The sequence below is a fragment of the Laccaria bicolor genome, genomic scaffold (assembly GCF_000143565.1).
Source record: "Laccaria bicolor S238N-H82 LACBIscaffold_4 genomic scaffold, whole genome shotgun sequence".
Taxonomy (NCBI): Eukaryota; Fungi; Basidiomycota; class Agaricomycetes; order Agaricales; family Hydnangiaceae; genus Laccaria; species Laccaria bicolor.
In genome coordinates, this window is record NW_001889875.1 from 343,214 (window position 1) to 365,059 (window position 21,846).

General features: G+C 47.0%; 9 protein-coding genes across 9 annotated transcripts; 6 read left to right on the forward strand and 3 right to left on the reverse strand.

Annotated features, from left to right (window-relative positions):
- Positions 1–316: 316 nt before the first annotated feature.
- On the reverse strand, positions 317–2,839 carry LACBIDRAFT_323181 (uncharacterized protein; the record flags this gene model as incomplete). Its single annotated transcript, XM_001876832.1, has 11 exons — positions 317–382; positions 493–559; positions 619–664; positions 742–744; positions 1,162–1,288; positions 1,314–1,403; positions 1,622–1,997; positions 2,039–2,121; positions 2,184–2,397; positions 2,471–2,544; positions 2,657–2,839. 11 exons carry the CDS (start codon positions 2,837–2,839, stop codon positions 317–319), a joined length of 1,329 nt encoding a protein of 442 aa, XP_001876867.1.
- Positions 2,840–3,217: 378 nt separating this feature from the next.
- LACBIDRAFT_311168 (uncharacterized protein) lies at positions 3,218–3,367 on the forward strand (the record flags this gene model as incomplete). Its single annotated transcript, XM_001876359.1, has 1 exon — positions 3,218–3,367. One exon carries the CDS (start codon positions 3,218–3,220, stop codon positions 3,365–3,367), a length of 150 nt encoding a protein of 49 aa, XP_001876394.1.
- Positions 3,368–4,498: 1,131 nt separating this feature from the next.
- Positions 4,499–4,734, reverse strand: LACBIDRAFT_311169 (uncharacterized protein; the record flags this gene model as incomplete). Its single annotated transcript, XM_001876833.1, has 2 exons — positions 4,499–4,544; positions 4,595–4,734. The coding sequence occupies 2 exons, from the start codon at positions 4,732–4,734 to the stop codon at positions 4,499–4,501; spliced, it is 186 nt and encodes a 61-aa protein (XP_001876868.1).
- Positions 4,735–6,223: 1,489 nt separating this feature from the next.
- LACBIDRAFT_311170 (uncharacterized protein) lies at positions 6,224–7,169 on the forward strand. Its single transcript, XM_001876360.1, has 5 exons — positions 6,224–6,399; positions 6,458–6,674; positions 6,731–6,806; positions 6,862–7,014; positions 7,087–7,169. The coding sequence occupies exons 1-2, from the start codon at positions 6,331–6,333 to the stop codon at positions 6,656–6,658; spliced, it is 270 nt and encodes an 89-aa protein (XP_001876395.1). The 5' UTR covers positions 6,224–6,330; the 3' UTR covers positions 6,659–6,674; positions 6,731–6,806; positions 6,862–7,014; positions 7,087–7,169.
- A 90-nt stretch (positions 7,170–7,259) lies between these two features.
- On the forward strand, positions 7,260–7,566 carry LACBIDRAFT_311172 (uncharacterized protein; the record flags this gene model as incomplete). The annotated part of the gene is made up of 1 exon (XM_001876361.1): positions 7,260–7,566. The coding sequence occupies exon 1, from the start codon at positions 7,414–7,416 to the stop codon at positions 7,564–7,566; it is 153 nt and encodes a 50-aa protein (XP_001876396.1). The 5' UTR covers positions 7,260–7,413.
- Positions 7,567–10,677: 3,111 nt separating this feature from the next.
- On the forward strand, positions 10,678–10,890 carry LACBIDRAFT_311175 (uncharacterized protein; the record flags this gene model as incomplete). Its single annotated transcript, XM_001876362.1, has 1 exon — positions 10,678–10,890. One exon carries the CDS (start codon positions 10,678–10,680, stop codon positions 10,888–10,890), a length of 213 nt encoding a protein of 70 aa, XP_001876397.1.
- Positions 10,891–11,036: 146 nt separating this feature from the next.
- Positions 11,037–11,204, forward strand: LACBIDRAFT_311176 (glycosyltransferase family 2 protein; the record flags this gene model as incomplete). The annotated part of the gene is made up of 1 exon (XM_001876363.1): positions 11,037–11,204. The coding sequence occupies one exon, from the start codon at positions 11,037–11,039 to the stop codon at positions 11,202–11,204; it is 168 nt and encodes a 55-aa protein (XP_001876398.1).
- A 1,401-nt stretch (positions 11,205–12,605) lies between these two features.
- LACBIDRAFT_311179 (uncharacterized protein) lies at positions 12,606–12,888 on the forward strand (the record flags this gene model as incomplete). Its single annotated transcript, XM_001876364.1, has 2 exons — positions 12,606–12,687; positions 12,743–12,888. The coding sequence occupies 2 exons, from the start codon at positions 12,606–12,608 to the stop codon at positions 12,886–12,888; spliced, it is 228 nt and encodes a 75-aa protein (XP_001876399.1).
- Positions 12,889–13,829: 941 nt separating this feature from the next.
- On the reverse strand, positions 13,830–14,937 carry LACBIDRAFT_323184 (uncharacterized protein; the record flags this gene model as incomplete). Its single annotated transcript, XM_001876834.1, has 7 exons — positions 13,830–13,872; positions 13,906–13,964; positions 14,037–14,050; positions 14,176–14,245; positions 14,338–14,430; positions 14,751–14,840; positions 14,929–14,937. 7 exons carry the CDS (start codon positions 14,935–14,937, stop codon positions 13,830–13,832), a joined length of 378 nt encoding a protein of 125 aa, XP_001876869.1.
- Positions 14,938–21,846: the final 6,909 nt, after the last annotated feature.

Sequence of the window (21,846 nt, forward strand, 5' to 3'; positions counted from 1 at the left end):
ATGGCCTCCTGAATAAAAACCTTCTCAAGGCTCCAGCTTTCACTGAAATTAGTCCATACCAAGGGAAGTGTAACACAAATACATTTGAGGTACAATAGATTCTTAGAAAGAACCAAAAAAATAAACCAACCTTCATTCTTTTTGCACTCAACTGTAGGCTCATTCAGGTTAACCAGAGGTATATTTTGGCTCCCTTTCCAGTTAGTGCATATTTTTTTTATAGGTGCTGAAAATGGCCATCAGAACAAAAACCTCCTCACAGCCCCAACTTCCACCCAGATTAGTCCATACCAAGGGAAGTGTAATACAACTACATTTAGACTACAATAAATTCTTGGAAAGAACCAAAAAATGACCCATGGTCCATTCTTTTTGCACTCCACTGTAAGTGCCATAGAGAACAAAACATTGAATGAAATACCTACCAATGAGCAATGAAATAATCAACAAAATAGCTGCCGTGGAGAGTGAAAGACTGAATGAAATACCTACCATCAACTTGGCAATGAAATATTTGATGAAATAAGCACCATGGGGAATGACATATTGCATGAAATACCTACAATGAAATATATAAATAACCCATATGGAGACTGAAAGACTGTATGAAATACCTACTGTTGAGCAATGAAATATTTGATTACAGTGGACACAGTGATGGTGCCTGACAGAAAACTTTAGAATTATGCTAAGACTGCTCAACCTGAACATATGGTGTTCATTATCCCAACTGGTACTGACATGCTAACTCAATGAAAGCAGAGAAGAAGAAAAACACATTTAAAAAAGTCAATTAGTAAATACATCACAATGGCACACTCATCCACCCCTGCAGGAAGTTTAGCAAAATCTGTGTAACATCCACGGGCTCCTTCCAGAGTATCATGGCGCTCTTCACCATCACTGGTTTGAATTTGTCCAGAAGCGATTGTGAATCTCCTGCCATCTCCCCTGTCATACCCCTCCTTAACCTCTCAGCCATTGATATCCCCGGTCATCCTGCTCCTGTCCCTGATGCTCTTTCACCCCCATAGGTACACTGGTTGCATGGTTTGGACAGCCACATTCTGGGTTGAGTAACAGAGTACAGGAGAACACCTTCAAGATTCTGTCAGGCAGTGATGACACCCTATCACACGTCCAACGGCATGGACTGTGTACCTGGAAGTGAGGGTGTGCTGCTAATACTTTGCCCTGCAGGTTGGTTGACAAGGTCACACAGTATGTCGACGGTGCCATTCCCCAGCTTGAGTAGTGTCCCGAGGGAGGCAGGTTCTCCAACGATGATCTTTAGATGGAAGTAGGTTAGTTACAAACTTGACAATGACAAGCACGGATTGTACAGGAACAATGAGAGCTTCACTGATATGCCAATCTTGAGAAGTTGAAGCACAACAGCCGCCCTACTGATGTAAACAAGTGTCCCAATAATATTGCTGGAAAGCCTGAATAGTCAATGTATGAGATGTGTTATTAGGGGGCGTTTCAGAGGGTCTCCACCAGAAGGCGGAGCTTTCTTGAACAGTGTCCACTCATTGTTTGTTACAGGTAATGGCATATGTAGTTCAACTGTTGGATAAGCTGGAGAGCGGGGGCTGTGAATACCCAATGGCCAAAGAACCTTGTCCATAGCTGGGTTTACGTTGCCTGCTGCTGGGACACTGGCAGCGATGTTATAGAAGAGGTTCACAACCTGTTCGATTTCTTCGAGCAGCAGTAGGGTAATGGTGTTTTGAATTCTCCCTGACAGTTTAATTGTCCCTGGCAGCGCACGAGATATCTGGTCCCCGTAAAACTGAAACCGCAGGCCTCGGAGTCGAAATAGTGGTTCTGGTGTCCCAGAGCTGATCACAGCTGCAATGACTAATACCATTGCGCAATAAGCCGCATGCGCAGGGCTCCTTTCTGTCAGCAATTCTGGAAGTGTGACATTTATCTGCCCAATGCTGATTCTGGCGTAGATGAAATTGTTGTCGTAAGCATTTAGAATGCCTTCGCTAGCGAACCATTCAGCTCCAATGGCATTGCTAACAAATACCATGTGAAAGAGCAGAATGTGAGGGGAATAGAGTGGTTGTTTGCGTGATAAGAGGAGTGGAAGCTCCAAGAGGCCGACAAGGTCTATGTGAACGTATAAGTTTAAGCTAGCATGAATCACGTTAGTTTCTTGGCGCCTTGCAAACCAGAACGCCGACGACGAGGTAAGATCTGCTCAAGTGCATTGGTAGTATTCTCGTCCCATATAGGTTGGCATCATATCTCCTGACCTCTGCTCCGCTGCAATGTCGTATGATAGGGTTGCAGCTATTGGTAGCAGGATGGCCTAACTGTATCATAGCTTGGAAGGTATGCAGTGACCCGACGAAGCAACATTTCCCAAGCTTCAGCCAGAGCCGTCTGTGAATGCGCCAGCAAGAGGTTCAAGTTAATAGACAACAGGTCCTTTTCTACCAGGTCAGCAGGCTCGTACGTCCCCTCATCTCTGGTCTTCTTGTCGTCACCTTTCGGCTTCAAAGCCTTGACATCAGAAGGAGCACGAAACACCTGTGACGAAGAGACCAGAAAGGGCCGATTCTTTGTCCACAGCCAAGGAAATGAAGTTCCAAATCCCATTGCACAGGGCGAGTTCGTCGTATGGGTGTGAAATGATACGTACAAACAGAGCGACAGTGATTTCGGTGTTTGGAAGATGGCCAACAATTGTAGGGGGAGACGGGGAAGCATAGGAAAGAGATGCACCGAGAGCAGTCAGGAGGCATATTGCTTCCACTGGCAGGATTGTATGTACTGTACGATCGTTGTCGTAGCTGGCGGAGATATTGATCGGGCCATGCTTCATTTGGCCTTACTCTGTAGTCGGTTCACTAGTAACACGAGCACAGAGAGCTTTGGCAATTGTCTTCTATTGTCTTTCAAGTCTCCGCTGTTATTTATAAACGACACATGGAGTTACAGTTCAGCTTGTCCAAAAAGACATGGCTTGGATGCCATGTTGTTTCTCAACTTGTAGGTGAGTATCAAACGGAAAATACGGAGGTGGTATGCGAGGAGAATAACCAAATGGCTGACGTCACCCTAGCGTCGAGCCGCAGCCAGCATTCGAACGACATATGCGCCAGAGCTTACAGATGTGACCAGAGGGTTGATCGTCGACGTCGTGGCTTAGCATCTGCGACAGATTGGGTCAGAGTCATAAATGGTCTTTCATCGAGCAAAGATGGAGCATGCTCTAGGACTTCAAGGTAAAACAAAGCCGATCTCGAAGCGGTGTCCTAGCTGGGTATATTTCCAGCCCAGGTGTTCTATTCATATCTTGATGTGGCCAAATCGAGCACCACGGAGCAAAGGTTCCTCCTTCACTTGCTGAAGTCAAGCGATCTGGGATGATGGAAGTTGACGCCTCACGAAAGATTTGCTGCACCACGAGAAGTAGCGCGAGAGTCAACGTGTATTTCCCAGTTGTGCGTTCTGTTGTCAACGCAGCGGAAGCAAACCCATCCACTTTATCTGACCCAAATAGCGTCGTTGTAGAGGGGATGTATAGCCAGATGCGACTGGGATAGGTTGGAATGGCAAGGAGGCAAGAAGGACGCTTATCGCGGATGTAATGAGTTTGGTGGGCGAAGGCGACTTAGCCCCCCCATTTGAACGCAATAGCTTCTTCCAAGATCATAGTCGTAAGATGGATCAGGTCGGTTGTAACTCGGTCATGGTATGGGCTGCCACAGATTCCCCATCCTCCAAGGGAAAAATGAGCTCTGCAGCTTGTCGAGGTTATCTCGGATGAGTCATGACGCTCCGCACAAGATCCAGAACATCAGTAATCATGTCCTCGTCTCAATGATTGTCCCTCTCTATTCCAATGTCTCTGATTTGTAATGCACTTCCCCTTCGACCAAAAGAAACATCCGGTGAGTCCCATAGTCCATCCTCTTCCAATTGACGTAGCCCGTCAATACTTCCGAAATGACTCTCCACCCAGAGTGTTCATACTGCCAGCAAACGACGATATGGTCGGCCCCATCTCCACTCAGCACTTTCCCTGTTGACTTTGCTGGAAGGACGGACCCGTCGGGAAGCCTGATGGAGGTACGTAGGACCAAAGTTTAGTTTAGAGGAACCATATCGCTTGTATCGCCTTTCATAGATGACATGTGCGCTAGCGCAGGCCCTGGCAAAGTAGGCAGCTTGTCCAGGTAACGGAAAACGCAAGTATCGCAGTCCTCGCGCTCTTCATTGAGACCTTCGCCCTCGTGAAAAGAGACCGCAGTGGATAGCGAGTCTGTATGGAGGAACCCAGATCCCGTCCTAGCACGGAGAAGGCGGGCGAGGGGCCTGACTCCTAGTCTTGATCGTGCAACGTCGAATATGACTCTTCGAACAATTCCGGCATGAAAGTCTGCCTGCCAGAATTACCGACATATGCCTGAAACCGGGGAACTCTCACTCCTGCGAAAGAAGCGCTATCCACAGTTTGACTGGCGCGTCAAATTCTGGATCAAGTCCAACGGGGACAAGCTCTGCGATCGTCATGACGGATCCTACTGAGGTCAAGGTTAGTTAAGATGACAAAAAGTCATGAGGAGAAACGGACCATTCAAGACAGCGGAACGCGACTGCATTGTGATCTGATATAGAGAAACAGGAGACATCCGTCACGAACAAGGTGGAGTTTGTAAGAAGATCGCCGAGGAGGTTGAACAACCCGGCTTCTGGTTCAAGACATTGGGACATGCAGCGATCCGCAATTCTGGCGCTGGGATATGGCGTCGAAGAAGGTTTGATATGAGGGCGGAAGCTCCTTGGTTTCCGCAGCCTTCGAGTGCGAGCGTGACAGGACATACGTCCATGCTAGGGGTATCGTCTGCCTGGGTGCTCACGAGGTCGTGAATGTGTCCAACGGAGGAATCATGTATAGTTATCCGTATCTGCGGAAAAGACCAAAGATTGTGGATCACTCAAGCTTTCCAGTTCGAGGGTTTTAGTGGTGATGAGAGTCCAAATTGCAGCGCAATCTGATTGCGTCTGTCTGCTTTCCTCATCCAGCAAGGTGTTGTTTGCTTGCGTGGAACCTAGGCATGTGCCATATGGAGCCTCATAGATCGTCAGCACCAATGGTCCTGTGCACTAGAAGTAGTTGAACGACGCCCAAAACAGCACCTCCAAAAGCACCAATCGATCCTTCAACGACTGCTTCGCCCAGTGTGCAGCCTTCTTCGGAACTCCAGTCAGCTTCGATGGGACGACCTCCTTCGTTTTACGGCTGTACTCTGCCACGACCTCCTCTGGAAACTTTGTGGAATCATGCAGCGAACTCGTGTAGGCGGTGATCTGAGTTCCCCATTACGTAGGACGGAGGAATGAGGACCCGGAAAGTGTGTAGGTGTTCCGCGTCATAGAACGGCGGAACGGTCTCGGCAAGTTCATCAGCAGCAACAATGGCCTCCAGCGGACCACCGGCCATTCCAGAGTCCATAGCTGTAAATGAACGTGCGAATGAGGATGCAGGCTTGCACTTCGTCAGTCTGGAATGTGTCGCTGATAGCGAAGACGCCTTTTTCCCATCGTCAACCTGAATAACCTCTTGTCATCTGGCAGGGGACGGAAGCACTTTCTATCTTCCTCGACGCGTCTGATGGCTTCCCGTGGCACGTCTGAGCTTCGTCGTGAGGTACTGAGTCAAGATTTCGCGCAGGCTACCATATGTTCTGGGAGCATAGGTCTCAATCAGGTCTCAAATGAGCAATATAGACTCTTACATGTCGATAATATTGGAGGATTCCAGTCTGGGAAGCAGTCTCTACGGGGCTCGGAGGGGAGCGAAGAGGGTGGGTGAGATAACTGTGGGTGGCGATGAGCTTGGATTCGAGGTTGGGATGGAAAACGAACCGACTGAGACGCAGAGGGAGAAGAGGACGAATGAAGTAGAAAACCTCGGTGCTGGGACGTTCTTTCCGCAAGCAGGGACTACAGGAACTTTGAAAACAGAAAGAGACTTGAAAGCTTGACGTCCCTCCCACACCAACGGGCATCGTACTCCTCATGCTGTTAGAGAAAGTCTAAGGTAGCGTTGTTTCACGAATTGTGTAGCTAGGATGTTGGGTTGTAGAGATAGGATTTTATGAGTGTTTCATGCGCAGTCGTTCAGAATGAGAATGAAGAAAATTTTGCGAAGAATGCATGCGGGTCGTGGGTTGAATGCCACTCTCATCATTCCCCGTACCACCTACAACATTCTTTTTCACTTGCTCTTCACCTGGAATGGGGCACTCTTAGACACTCTTGTGTGTCAAAATTCTCCATAGAACAAGCCAGATTAGTGCCCCAGGCATGGGCAACCGACTTCACCGTAGCTCTGAAAGCTGTCCCCACACGTTGTGCAGAGTCCACAGTCGTTGCGTATGTCAATCTTTTTCACATAATTGTCGTCCCAATCTCTAATGATTCTCCTGTATAGATAACGACGTCACTTGGCTACCTTTTCCTCAACCTCTTCCAAACAGATCCAAGACGAACCCGACGGGGGTCATGTGGTCGATTGGCGTCAACTTCGCCCAAGCCTCGTCCGTCGTTGCATCTCCAAAACTTGACAAGCCCTCTAATGGAGTCGGCGGATGAAAGGGAGGTTAATGATCCAGAAGATAATGGCAAGGAATGATGAGGTTGGGTTATCAGTGAGTTTACCCCGATTTCATGCTCGTAACTTCACAGGGCTCATCTTTCGTTACAGGGTGCTTCGCGCCCAGTGAGGACAGGCATCAGCGTGAATATGTCGCTCCGAGTAATATTTGACTAGAGATTTCAGGGTGAGCTCGTGCTTTCTCTCCTCTTCTGGGGTCCAACTCTGACTTCCTGGGTCAGCGGGCCAAGCGAAGTCGACGTCCGTCTCTCTGATCACCGACTCACGGTACTAGCTACTAGCTCAAGCTTGTCTTCCTCATCAAAGCCGTCAGACTTCAACGAATCCATATCAACGACTCCCACATATAACGACTCGCGCATATAACGACCTTCGTGAGTACTGCCATCCTCCATGACCTCCATCGCGCTTTCTTTCTCCCTACTTACACAGAACAACTTTGATAGGTCTTGGGGCACTCATAACCTGGTGGCGAACAACTCGGACCTAGAGCAACTAGAATACAACTACAATGCACATCGGCGCATTCGGAAAATTCTGACGGATACTCGCTACATAGGCTCCCTCCCCTTTAGGACCCGAGGCGTCGACGACACACGCCCTTTCATTCAAACTCTTCCCATGCGAGCTCGGATCGGAATCCACTCGTTTGCAAGTCGACGTGACCGCCGACTGGGAGGGATCCAGGCTGGTGTTTAGAATTACCTAGGAGGTGACGATGCGTTAACGGAGGGTCATGAGGTGCATGCTGCAGAGGACAGAGCAACCTTCGTATGAGCGAGTTATGGCCCCTCTCAGAAGTGAATTCACCAATCCACTTCCGCTCCCATCGCTCCTCTGAGCAACGAACGCAGCCGCTTTATCCTCCTCTTCTCACACACTTCATCCTCGCAACCTTCTCTCCGTGCTGCGAAATCATCTCCTAGACACCTATCTCTAATAACCCCACCCCCTGCTTCATGACACGGACGCAGGTCGCATATACACCGCTTCCAAGCACTTTTGGTCAACCATGCTCCAGTTCTTAGCCTACACCTACCGCTGTATCCCACCTTGCCATTATCAACGCCAGAATCGTTAGGTTTGCGTCCTTTGACGTGAATTCCTCAGACAAAGGAAGATGTATGCTGCATGACTCGTCGCGTGTTTCTTACATCTGCGAAACCCTATGCCTAGTGCGGTGTGATCGTCGGACAATCCTAAAACGAGTGTACCATTTATCGAATGCCTACCCAGTTCATGTTTATTTAGATAATGCCACGTCATCAATATTGTGAATCGTTGCGAATCTTATGAAAGTAGGAAGTAAGTAATAGCAAGGGCACCGTTCAACGAGTGCCCGTTACAAGATAACAGAACGACGATTGACATTGATTGAGCCAGTTCTGGTTATAGTTTAAATAACGCAACGCGAATTGGTAAGTGAAGCTACAAAGTCAACCTGCAGTGTTACGATGATATGTTATCGCTCCATCGCAAGTAACACATTCAAATGTGCTGGTTTTGCCGACGGGTCGCGTGCATATTGATGCCCTTCCAATTCTTCGACTCAAACCCGATCGGCTGGACAGAGACTGACGCTTGAAGGCAAAAAAAAACCACCACACCATCAAATACTGCAACTAGTAAGATCAGATGTTAGGCTCACCCTCCTTCCTCGGAAACAAAAGCAGCGCATACGCACTCCAAACAAACCTATATACAATTGTTGTGAGTACTATCCAAAGCACTCAAGTATCACTGACCTACGCGTAATAGCCACGCCCCCCCATCATGTATCAAAGTCGTAGTCCGCGCGAGAAGAGACGAGGACCCTCCAATGAGTTTTGGTGTTTCTCGCCCTAAGCCTTTGTCCTCAGTAGTTCGATATAGGCTGAAGACCATTGGGAAAGAAGGCAGGTGTCAGTAACCATCGTCGGCCACGTCAAATCCAAGCATAATCAGCGATGGGTGCAACTGTATGTGTCACGTTGCGGCAGCCCATGGCGACGACGAGTTGCGAATGTCTACGCACGACGGGGAATCTACACGGTGTGAACGACGATTGCTCGTGTTACGGGCAGAGATTGGGGCCATTGGGTGATATACCCTGCATGCAACGACACGTAGAGGGGGTTGAAGAGCCTTTGAGCACTGAGCGAGCTTTCGTAGAGGAGAATGACCGAATAGTCAAATAGCTGGGTGCAACCGACAAGACGATCGATGTATTGAGAAGTCTGCCTGCGGTCACTGGCGAGAAGTCGATGTTGAATCAACTGACTCGGTATGGAGGCGGGTTCATTAAGAGGATTGAACCACGACTATATTTCCTTCGTGAGGCGATGGACGAAGGGATGCAGATGGCAGGGTCGTGCGGGTCATGGTGGACCTTGAAAAGACGGTACGGTGATCGAAGTGCGGCTTGCGTTGGTGTTGTGGAACCAGGACCTGAGGAACTAAAGGCAGTTAGCAAGGCAAAAGGCTGAATATATGCGAGGTGATAAGGAATTCAGAGGAAGGGAGAAGGGTACGAATAAATAAGTAACGGTGACAACGTACCAAAGAGAGACGGCCGCTATTCCTACTCTCCAGGTCTTCAAAACAAGCTTGCGCTTATTCCAGTAGATATCTCTGATTTGCGATCTTGTACTCCATGGCACTTGTAAAGGAATTTCAGAGGACCGAAACTGTTAGAGTTATTAGTATATCAGACTAACGGGGGCATGCAGAAGAAGGGGAAAGTTTCATTGCGATACAAAAGGGGAAAATGGTAAGGTAGAAAGGAAAGCAAATATAATGGAAGGGGGAACTCACTCAGAGCTGGTGCACTCGAACATGTTTGCAATGAAACCTAACTCTTCGGGCATCCTCTATATCTCAACCTATCTCAATACGAAAGCGGCCGCCGGCTTTCGTTTGGATTGCAGCGGGAGGTCGGGTAAGGATCCCCAGACGATGTCGGCAGTAGCTGAACGACCCAGAGAGGAAACGTTGGACGACTGGTCACCAAGCTCCGTTCGACGAGAGGGGTTTGCGTCGGAGTTGAACTTTCTCTGTAGACTGGTTGGACGACAAGCTTCTCCAGCTGCACTTGAAGGGTTCGACCAAATATCAAAGGGTCGTAGTCGACCGCTTCTTCAATATACCGTCGTGCGGCTGGAATGGATGTCGTGAGCTGGTAGGCAATCGTCGAAATCAAATGATTTTCTGTATCTCCCTTTGCAACTCCCCGAGCAAAGAAGAAACTTGCCGCAAGACGCACTGGTGAACCACCAAATTCCTCAGCTATTGTCTGTAGAATAGCAGATTTTCCTGACCCCGCTGGTGCGCTGAGCCAAAGAATCCGAGTCAAGGTAACCTTGGTCATGTCGGATACCCAACTTGAAATGTCTTCCAAGACTGCTTTGCGCGTGCCTTCATGGCACCTGGGGGCATCGTAACGGTCTTTGGAGTCATGCATGGCCCCAACAGCGATGTTATTCGAAAGGATCTGCCGTCCTAAACGCCGCACGGTGAGTGGCCAAGATCGGCGGCCAAAAGAAATGAAGCCTGCTAACCATGGTTTTGCATCTGAGTGTTCGTCACTAATTGACGTTTAGAAGAATCCATACCGGTGCAAAACGTCAGAGCCGCACCTTGATATGAATGTAAATCGCCATGTACGTTTGTGAAGGTACCTCCAGTCACAATAGCGCCTTGGGAACGGTTGAACATCCGTATGAAATGGTCTAATTGGAAGACAATCTCATGCCAGAAGGGTGATAGACGGAGACAAAGTTGGCGCCATGATGCATGATCACTCGACTTCAAACCCAAACACATGACAGCACATGACCGGGGCCTCTAGCCTCATCCAACTTAAAAATTTTCAGTTTGCAGGTAGCACCTATGTAAAGACTCCTCAGCCAGGCCGTCACCAACAAGACAAGTTACGTCCGCAAGGAGCTCTGCGCTGTCATCTTCGACGCTCGGAGACTGATTGCTGCTATACGAATATTGCCCAAGTACGTGTTCTTACAACCTTCCTCTCTCTTTTTCTGATTGTCTTTCCGAAAGGTATGGGGAGTATGAGAAAAACCGCTCTTCAACCTGACGGACTACGGAAACACTCTGAACCCGAACCAAAACACGGGCTCGTCCGCTTTCCTCAATACCAACCTCGTCAGCGTGTTCAGGCGACAGTCTGGGCAAGATATTACCAAGCCTCTTTATGTCGTGTTGAACTCTATGACGGCTACGAACCGCCAACTCCAAATTGCGTGCTTGAATAATGCGTTTTGGTTGGAGAGGTGGATTTCAGGAAGACGGCAAGGTGTCTAGTCTGAAATCTCTTTTTTGATCGCTGCTTCGGTTGTTCTGAAGACGTATATCGTTTTGAACTGTGAGTCCACCTATTCGTACACGAGAACGTTTTTTGATGTTGGTTATTCTAGTCTTGGCTGCCTTTCAGCTGGGCCATAGTAAGCGCCAGCCAGAGTTGCAGGACAAGTTCGTTATCTGTCAAGTGCCTTGTTATACTGAAGGCGAAGATTCACTTCGTCGGACTACTTATCGATTCGCTGGCGGCATTGAACTATTACGATAAGAGGAAGCTCATATTCATCCTTTGCGATGGCAATATTATCGGAAGTGGGAATGGCAGACTCCACCAATTGTTTTGGATATCCTTGGGGTTGAGACGCAGCTGGATCCTGGCCGTTGTTGTTCAAGTCTGTTGGGGAAGGATCGAAGGCGTTGAAACATGGAAAAATTCACTCTGGGTTGTATGGGTTTGAGGGGCACATCGTTCCGTGAGTCCAAACTTGGCCTTCTTTCGTTCGATTTCTGATGATTATGATCGTATATGGTGGTGCTCAAGGTGGCAAGCCCACCGAGCGCTTAAAGCCTGGTAAAAGTGGAAAGCGATACAGTCAAATTCTGTTGGGTGCACTATTTGAACAGAGTGCACTTTAATAAGGCCATGTCGCCTTTGGATCTTTGGATTCATCATTAGATAAGGGATGTCATTGGTATCGACCCTGCGTTCATCTTTACTGTGGATCCGGACACGGTAAGCTCACTTTCGTCCGGTTGAGCTCGGGCTGGCTGTGTGTTACTAGACGGTAACCACTGACTCTCTCAATCGCCAGGTGGCTTCAAGCGATGATGACTCTTCTGTGGGAAAACTCAGCTCGAAACCGAACAACCTCTTGGTGGACGATGCTCCAACTCTACAAGTACTACATCTCCCATCTTTCGAAAGCCTTCAAGAGCTTGTTCGGTTGCATCACATGCTTGCCAGGTTGTTCCTCTGCCGCATTTGCACTGCCGACAAAGGTCGTCCCATCGTCATCTCCAATCGAATCATCGAAGAGTATGCCAAACCCAACGTTAATACCCGAGTCTACAAGAAGAATCTGTTCTCTCTTGGAGAAGATCGATTCTTGGCCGGCACTCTTTCTATGAAGCATTTCCCGACTTTTAAAGCCAAGTTTTGCCCCGGTGCGGTTGCGCACCGTGGTGCCCAAGCCTTGGCGTATCCTTGTCTCACGGCGTCGTCGGTGGATCAATTCGACTGTTCATGATCTTTGTGAATTAGTGATTCCCCCGGAGTTGATTATGCTGTTTCTCTATGCGCTTCTTTGTCTTTATTGATCTTTTGGATATTCTTGTGAGTCCTTCTCCCTTACGACCTGCGCTAATGCTGACACATCTTCATAGATCCCGGCTACCATTGTTTATGTACGTGCTTCCCATCCGTCTTTCTGGCTGAGATTGAACCCCTTCTTGATTATAGTTTTGCAATCGGCGGAGGTTCTGCTTTCCCTCAGATTGCCCTCATCACGCTCGCTGTCACTTATGGCTCACAGGCGCGTCTCTTCGTTTCTTTTCATGAGCATGGATGAATGCTGACGTGCCATGCAGGCTTTGGGCTTCATCATCAACTGAGAGTTCATCCTTGTGGGTGGGATGATGGTTTATCTTCTTTGGTGACGCCACCCTTCGTATGCAAGGCAAGGAAAAGAAGGTGGTCATGAATGATGATGAGACATTCGACAATTCCATGAATCCCCCCAAGAATTTCAATGGTACGTCTTTTCGTACCCCCTTGTTCCGCCTTGGCATTGATCAACTCACTTTTAGAATATGAGGTTGAGCCTCGGGAGACTGGCATTCGGCACTCCGACGACACAGGATACGACAGCAAGTATCGTTCTCGTTCGCATGCTCCACGATTCCAAAATGCCTCTCCCCATCCTTACCAACAAGCTTCACAATCGGGAGGTTAATGCCATGACACCAACATGACATACAACAAGAGCTCAAATCCCAATCTTCGGCTTGGTGGAAGTCAGCATTCGAACAGCAACATTTCATCTCGTCATCGTCAACGGCCGCCCATGCCCCAGTTTGCCCCTCCCCAACTTCCGATAATGCGATTCGGTGGCCTCCGATTACTAGATCGGATTACCAGCACCAGTCAATGGGTTGCCGCCCATGAAGTCCTTAAGGTGGTTCGTACTCATGGCGCGCTTGTCTCTCAGCCTCCATCAGTATCGTTGGGAGAATATAGTGTGGCTTTGTTTCATGATTGGCGTAGCCTGGATCCTGGGTTGTTTTATGAGTGTTTTATGCGTAGTAGTCTAGAAAGAGAATGAAGATTTGGCGAAAAATGCCCAGTCTGATCCAAAGTCTGATCATCGCCAACTGCTCACAACAGTCTATCTCATTATGAACGAGCTAACTTAGTGCCCCTCCATGGGCAGCACTCTTATGGAGCCGCGCTGCCCCAAAATGCCAGCTACGTATGCGCTTCAGCCGTTCATGCGTATGTCAATCTTTCTCACATAATCGCGAAATCGTCTCGTTCTCTAACAATTCTTCTGTAGATAACGACATCACCTGGCTACTACCTTTCCCCCTTTCTCTCACTCTCGTCCTCATCACATCTCCTGGATCTTCCACCACCCGCCACCGCCATCCAGGTCCATGACGAACCGAACGAGGGTCACGCGTTGAGGCGACGGGAGTCGGTCGACCGTCGACTTCAAAGCCTCTCCAAGACTTGACAAGCCCTCTGGTGGAGTTGGCGGATGATAGGGAGGTTGATTACCTAGAGAATCAAGAAAAATCCGGGTACGACAGAACGATTGGACCATTTGAGGGATTTCGTTGACGACAACGTTGGGTTATCAGTGAGTTTAATCTTGGTTTAATCACGCTCGTAACTTCAGAGGGCTGACCTATCGTTACAGTATTCTTCGTGCCCATGGCTGAGGACACACATCAGTGTGAGTACGGCGCACCTAGTGCTAGAGATGATCTCAGCGTAAGTTCGTTCCTTCTCTTCTTCTGGGGTCAAAACCTGTTTCCGCTCTAGCTTCCTGGGTCAGCGGGTCAAGCGAAGTCGACGTCCGCGTATAGGATTACAACTCACCGTGAGGGTCCTGGCTATCTCAAGGGTTGTCAAACTTCAGACTTCAGCGAATCCACATCAGCGACTCGCGCATATAACGAACTTCGTAAGTACTGCCATTCACCATAGCCTCCATCGCACTCTTTTCTTGTTTACTTACGCGGAACAAGTGTTATAGTAGGTCTTGGTGCACTCATAAACTGGTCGCGAACAACTCGGACCCAGAGCAACTGGAATACAATGTACATCGGCGCATTCGGAAACTCGTGTCAACGACATATGTCCTTTCATTCAACCCTTCCCGTACAAGCTTGGATCTCACGATTGAGTATTCCACTCGCTTGCAAGTCGACGTGACCACCAACTGGGAGGGATTTAGGTCGTTACGATTGCCCAGGAGGCGATGATGCGTTGACTGAGGATCATGAGGTGGCATAGGAGGCTTTCTGCAGAGGACAGCGCGCCGTTTGCATGAAAGAGTTATAGCCCCTCTCAGAAGTGGATTTGCCAATCCACTTCCGCTCCCAGTCCTCCTCTGAGCAACCAACGCAGCCGCTTTATCCTCCACTTCTCAGACACTTCATCCTCGCAACCCTGTCTCCATGCTGCGAGATCTCCTCGACACCTACCTCTACCCACACCCTTGCCTCAATGGCACGGTCAATGGTCGCATATAAGTACACCGCTTTCAATCGCTTTTGGTCAACCATACTCCAGTTCTTTATCTATACCTACCGCTGTATCCCACCTTGCCATCATCAACGCCAGAATGGTTACGTTTGCATCCTTTGGCGTGTATTCCTCAGACAAAGGAAGGAATGTATGCTGCCATGAGTCGTCGCGTGATTCTTACATCTACGAAACCCTTGTGCAGTGTGATCGTCTGACAGCGTACCGTTTGTTACATGCCTACCCAATTCATGTTTACTTGATACTAAGTATTACGAGTCCTTGTCACTGTAAAGTAGGAAGTAATAGCAAGCGGCACCGTTTAACGAGTGCTCGATAATGTTCTGGGAGGTAAAGAGACTACGATTGACATGGTAGGCATAATTTGAGGATAATATAGTCAAATGTCCAGGTATTGTCGACGTTAACGTTGAATGTCGAACCTTGAGAGTCGCGCGCATATTTATGCCTTTCCTGGATTCGAACCCGATCGACTTGGAGACTGACGCTCGAAGGCACCACACCATCCTTCATCGAAGACATATTCCGCGCAAGAAGAGACGAGGACCCTCCAATGAGTTTGGTGTTTCTCATCCTAGGCCTTTGCCCTCGGTCGTTCGATATCATCTGAAAAACCATTGGAAAAGAAGGCAGCTTTGAGTAATCATCGTCGGCCATGTCCAATCAGCGATGGGCACAACTGTATGTGCGACGTTGCAGCAACCCATGGCGACGACGAGCTGCTGATGGATACGCACGACGGAGAATCTACGCGCTGTAGACGCTGAGTCCAGGAGGGGGCGGAGATCGGGGCCATTAGGTGGTATACCATGCTATATGTAAGGATAGATAGAGCGTCGGGATCGAAGTAATCGAGAAGGTTTGAGCACTGAGTGAGCTTTGGTAAAGGAGAATGTCCGAATAGCCACATAGCTGGGCGCAACCGATTAGACGATCAATGTATTAGAGAGGTCCACTGACAAAGAGTCGAGAGCTCGGTATGGAGGCAAGTTCGTTAGAAGGATTCAACCATGGCGAAATTGTCTTCGTGAGTCGATGCACGAAGGGTCAGGTCGTGTGGGCTATGTTGGACTTTTAGAAAGACGGGACGAACATCGAAGTGGGGCTTGCGTTGGCTTTATGGAACCAGGACCTGAAGAACGAAAGGGCAAGAGATTGAATATATGTGAGGTGAAAATGACACAAGTCACACAACGGGGATGACTTACCAAAGGAGAGATTGCCGTTATCCCTACTTTCCAGCTCTCTGACACATGTGTTCATGATCAGGTATACGGCAGGGATCTACCGTGTGGTGTGTAGAGCTTTTCGTGAGCGTCTTAGCGTCGTAGAGCTGGGCATCAGCCACGGTTGCAACGGAAAGTTTAGGGAAGAGGATAAGTCAGATCCCAATCCTGTTTACACCGTCAAAATGTGTTGCGGCACGAACTGGGGGAAAAGGATGATCTCACTCAGAGCTGATGTACTCGTACATCTTTGCAATGAAATCCATGGACTAACTCTTCGCGCATCCTTAAGATCGAAACAACTCCCCGCTATCTCTATATCGGTATATGTTGTCGAAAGTGGCCATCGTGATTCAACTTGATTGCAGCGGGAGGTCGAGTGAGGATAGCCAGGCGATATCGGCAGTAGCTGAAAAACCCAGAGAGGTCACAACAGTGGACGACTGGTCATGAAACTGGGGTTCGCGGCGAAGTTGACCTTGCTAGTACTGGTGCTTCCCCCGTCGAAGGTGGCCGAAGAAAGACAACATCGACTTGACAACAACGATTTTGCAAGTTGAAGGGCCCGTACTAGGTGGGTCGCAGGGCGTGAAAGAAAGAGACATGTTTACATCGTCAGCTGATGGAAACGCTTGGGAAAGCGGAGTTGTCTTTCTCGCATAGCCACACCCAAACAAGCAACCTTGCCCCACACCTGACTGCACATCTTCCTCTTTACTTCCATCTCGTCGCCTAACAATGTGTATCCCACCCAATCACCCTCTTCTCAAACCGTTTTCTAGTCTGAAGAAAGTGATCACAAGATCACGCTCACCGATTTCTCAATCCGCAGACAACCCTAGCAATGATTTAGTTCTCCCCAGCTCTGACCTGCCTATCCTGATGACTCCATCTTCGACCATCCGTGCCGCAGACGTAGCCATGCCAGCCACCCGTAAGATACTATTAAATCCTTCTGCCTCAACCTGAACATTGATTACTCATCAAATCAACTTTACAGGTGATCCGGTTGAAGTCCCTGGAGAAGGAGTGGTTGAGCGCTCCCAGCAAGTTCTATCTATCTCCACTGGTCTGCGTCAACCCCAAAGCTCTATCACTCATTGTTTGTAACACTGATATAGATGTCCTGAGTTCTCGCCTGCCTACCTCTTCCCCAATTTCTCCAATCACGAATGAAATGTCTGCTGCTTGTGAGATACACCTCGATCTGTTTGCTATAATGTTAATGTTGACCTTCATCAATTTTAATTTCACAGTTGATCAGGTAGAAGGTTCTGTGCAAAGACCTGTTGATTTCTTGCAACATCCTTCTCTTATCTTGACTGGTTCATGCTTGCTCCAAATATCTATATTCTATTTCTGATAACTCTGTATAGATCCTCCAAGTTCTGACTTGCCTATCTGTCTGCCCATTCCTTCTGCTCTGAATGCAGAAGATATGTTGGATAGTAAGTACTCTTATAAATAACATTTAGGTTTTCTCAAATGTGACAGACCATGCAGAGTTCTCAACAAATCTTCAAGCTGACATGATACACAACATTTCAGCTCAAAATGTGAATACAGCTCCTAACTATGGTTTGTTGCATTTGAATCATCACATTTATGGTGTCTAACATTTTAATAGGTACCATCAATCAAGGTAAGTAGTAGGAAAAATCAGCTTATGCATTATTTAAATGTTATTTGGGTGGGTAGGTGTTGACCCAAATATTCAAATCACACTTGAGATGATTAGAGATGAACAACTTGGTATCATTGCAGGTTCTTATTTGAAATGTTTAATTGACACCATTTTTGGTTGCAGGAAAGGAAATCTACAAGTGGCTTGGTCCACCTAAGGAATCAGTCAACTACAATGCTGCATATTCAATTCTGAAGAGTCAACCAAACAGCTGTCAATGGTTTCTCAATGGGAACACATTTTCTGAGTGGCTCAAACAACCTGGCTTTCTTTGGATCAAAGGAAAATGTAAGTTGTTCATAAACATTGATGAGTTTATCTGTTATTGACAGTCTATTTAGCTGGCTCTGGAAAAACTATTATAAGGTTGGCTATTTTGACATTTCTATGCAATGGAATCAAAATTTCTTTTCACAGCTCAGCACTCATTCACAATATTCTTCAAAGATACAATACTGCATATTTCTTTTTTGATGGAAGAGACTCACAGAAGGATTTTCAGCTGCATGATAAACTGCTTCGATCACTCATCTGGCAATTCTCTCTCAAATGTGAGGGTAAAGTGCCTAAAGTCTTAGCAAATCTGTTTGCTTGCTGTGGTGGTGGCCATCAGGAGCCAACTTTGGATGACCTGGAAAATACTCTTCAAAGAATTCTTGATGGCTTTAGCTCAGCCTTCATCATTCTGGATGCTCTTGATGAATGTACTGAAAGAGGAAAGCTTTTGAACTGGATCTACACTGTTATTCTGGGAAAAGATATAAATCTTGGGCTTCACTTGATAGTTACCAGTCGCCCAGAAGAGGAGATTGAGAACAAATTCAAGTCTTATCATTATCTTGACTTGGTTGAGGAATCTGAGAATCATGATCTTGTAGCCTACCTTGACTATCAGCTTCAGAATGACCCTGACTTGCAAAAATGGGGATCTGAGACTCAAGAGCAGATAAAGTTGACATTATTGGATAAAGCAAATGGAATGTATGTTCATTACTAACATTTGAATGATAGGATGATTGCTGAATGTTATTTTAGGTTTCGTTGGGTTGCACTGCAGTTAAATGAACTCAAAAAATGCCGAACCAAGACTGATCTAACAAAGCAGCTAGCCAATCTACCTCAGGGTTTGGAAAAAACCTATGATAAAATCTTGCTAGGAATCACAGAAAAGGATCATGGTTATGCCAAAACCTTTCTACAGTGGCTATCTTTTGCTGTTTGTCCACTAAGATTGGAACAGCTGGCTGCAACTGCTGCTGTTGATTTTTCTGATGAAAATGGACCAGAGTATAAGTCTGATAATGAGCTTCAAGATATTAGAGATGTCTTGAAAATATGTTCTAGTTTTGTTATGAAATCAGAGGGTATGGTTCAGAATAATTCCTGATCAAAATGAGTATTGACCATTGAATAGGTTTCATCAAGCTTTCCCACTTTTCTGTGAAAGAATATCTCACATCTCACTATGTTCAAAATCATGATGTGAAACACATCAGGAACTTCAGCTTCAGTGATGAGCTGTCACACTCTGTCATATCTCAGATCTGCCTTGCCTATCTACTACAATTCCACACATCTGAGCTACTTGATATAAATGTGGATGTATCCTTCCCTCTTGCAAAGTATGCTGCACAACACTGGATTATACATTCACAGTCTGGTAGCAGCACTAAACCTCAGTCATCATCAGTATTTACATTGATGATGAAGCTGTTAACACAGCAAAATACTGCTTTTGTGAGCTGGGTCCAACTTTGTGATATAGATGATAATAATTGTTTCAATCTACAAAAACAAAGAATTAAGATTGCTAAACCTCTATATTATGCAATAATGGCTGGACTGACTGAAGCATCATATGCTTTGCTAGAAATGGAAGCAGATATAAATGCACAGGGAGGCAAATACAGAAATGCACTCCAGGCAGCATCATATAAAGGAGAGGAGGCAATTGTAAAGCTGTTGATTGACAAGGGGGCAGATGTAAATGCACAGGGAGGAGAATATGGAAATGCACTGCAGGCAGCATCATATAAAGGTCATGAGATTATTTTGAAGATGTTGATAGAGAATGGGGCAGATTTGAATGCACAGGGAGGGGTATATGGAAATGCACTCCAGGCTGTTTCCCATAGTGGTCATGAGGCACTTGCAAAGCTATTGATCAAGAAGAGGGCAGATGTAAATGCACAAGGAGGACGCTGTGGAAATGCACTGTATGCAGCATCATATGCAGGCCATGAGGAAATTGCAAAGCTTCTGATAGACAATGGGGCAGATATAAATTCACATGGGGGATACTATGGAAATGCGCTTCAAGCAGCATCATGTACTGGACATGAGGCAATTGTTAAGCTGCTGATTGATAAGGGAGGAGATGTAAATACACAGGGAGGATACTATGGGAATGCACTCCAGGCAGCATCACATAAAGGTTATGAGGCAATTGCACATCTGTTGATAGATAATGAGGCAGATGTAAATGCACAGGGAGGATTATATGGAAATGCACTCCAGGCAGCATCATATAGAGGTTATGAGAAATTGCAAAGCTGTTGATAGAGAAAGGGGCAGATGTAAATGCACAGGGAGGATACTATGGAAATGCACTCCAAGCAGCATCATGTACAGGCCATGAGACAATTGTGAAGCTGCTGATAGACAAGGGGGCAGATGAAAATGCACAGGGAGGATGCCATGGGAATGCACTTCAAGCAGCATCATATACAGGCTATGAGACAATTGTGAAGCTGTTGATAGACAAGGGGGCAGATGTAAATGCACAGGGAGGATACTATGGGAATGCACTTCATGCAGCATCATATACAGGCCATGAAGTAATTGTGAAGCTGCTGATAGAGAAGGGGGCAGATGTAAATGCACAGGGAGGACACTATGGAAATGCACTTTATGCAGCATCATGTACAGGCCATGAGACAATTGTGAAGCTGCTGATAGACAAGGGGGCAGATGCAAATACACAGGGAGGATGGTATGGGAATGCACTTCAAGCAGCATCATGTGCAGGCCATGAGGCAATTGTGAAGCTGTTGATAGATAAGGGGGCAGATGTAAATGCACAGGGAGGATTATATGGGAATGCACTTCAAGCAGCATCATATAGAGGCCATGAGACAATTGTGAAGCTGTTGATAGAGAAAGGGGCAGATGTAAATGCACATGGAGGACACTTTAGAAATGCACTTTAAGCAGCATCATGTACAGGCCATGAGACAATTGTGAAGCTGCTGATAGACAAGGGGGCAGATGAAAATGCACAGGGAGGATGGTATGGGAATGCACTTCAAGCAGCATCATGTGCAGGCCATGAGACAATTGTGAAGCTGCTGATAGACAAGGGGGCAAATGTAAATGCACAGGGAGGACACTTTAGGAATGCACTTCATGCAGCATCATATACAGGCCATGAGACAATTGTGAAGCTGCTGATAGACAATGGGGCAAATGTAAATGTGCAAGAGGACACTTCTGGAAATGCACTCTATTCAGCATCATGTACAGGCCATGAGGCAGTTGTGAAGTTGTTGATAGAAAAAGGGGCAGAAATAAATGCACAGGATGGAATATATATGAATGCACTTTATCCAGCATCATGGATGGGCCATGAGGCAATTGTAAAGCTGTTGATTGACAAGGGAGCAGATATAAATGGACAGGAAGGAGCATATGGAAACTCACTTTATGCAGCATCAATTAAAGGGTTTGAGGCAATTGTAAGGCTTCTAATTGACAAAGGGGCAGATGTTAATGCACAGGGAGGACATTTTGGAAATGCACTCCAGGCAGCATCAAATCAAGGTTATGGCCAAATTGCAAAGTTGTTGATACAGAAGGGGGCAGACACAAATGCACAGGGAGGATTTCATGGAAGTGCACTTCAGGCAGCATCACATAAAGGCCATGAGGCAATTGCAAAGCTGTTGATAGAACATGGGGCAGATGTAAATAGACAGAAACAATACTATGGGAATGCACTCCAAGCAGCATTATGTAGAGGTCATGAGGGCATTGTAAAGCTGCTGATAGAAAAGGGGGCAGATGTAAATGCACAGGGAGGAGTATATGGAAATGCACTCCAGGCTGTTTCACATAGAGGTCATGAGGCACTTGTGAAGCTGTTGATAGAGAAGGGGGCAGATGTGAATGCACAAGGAGGACATTATGGAAATGCACTTTATGCAGTATCTTGGACAGGCCATGAGGCAATTGC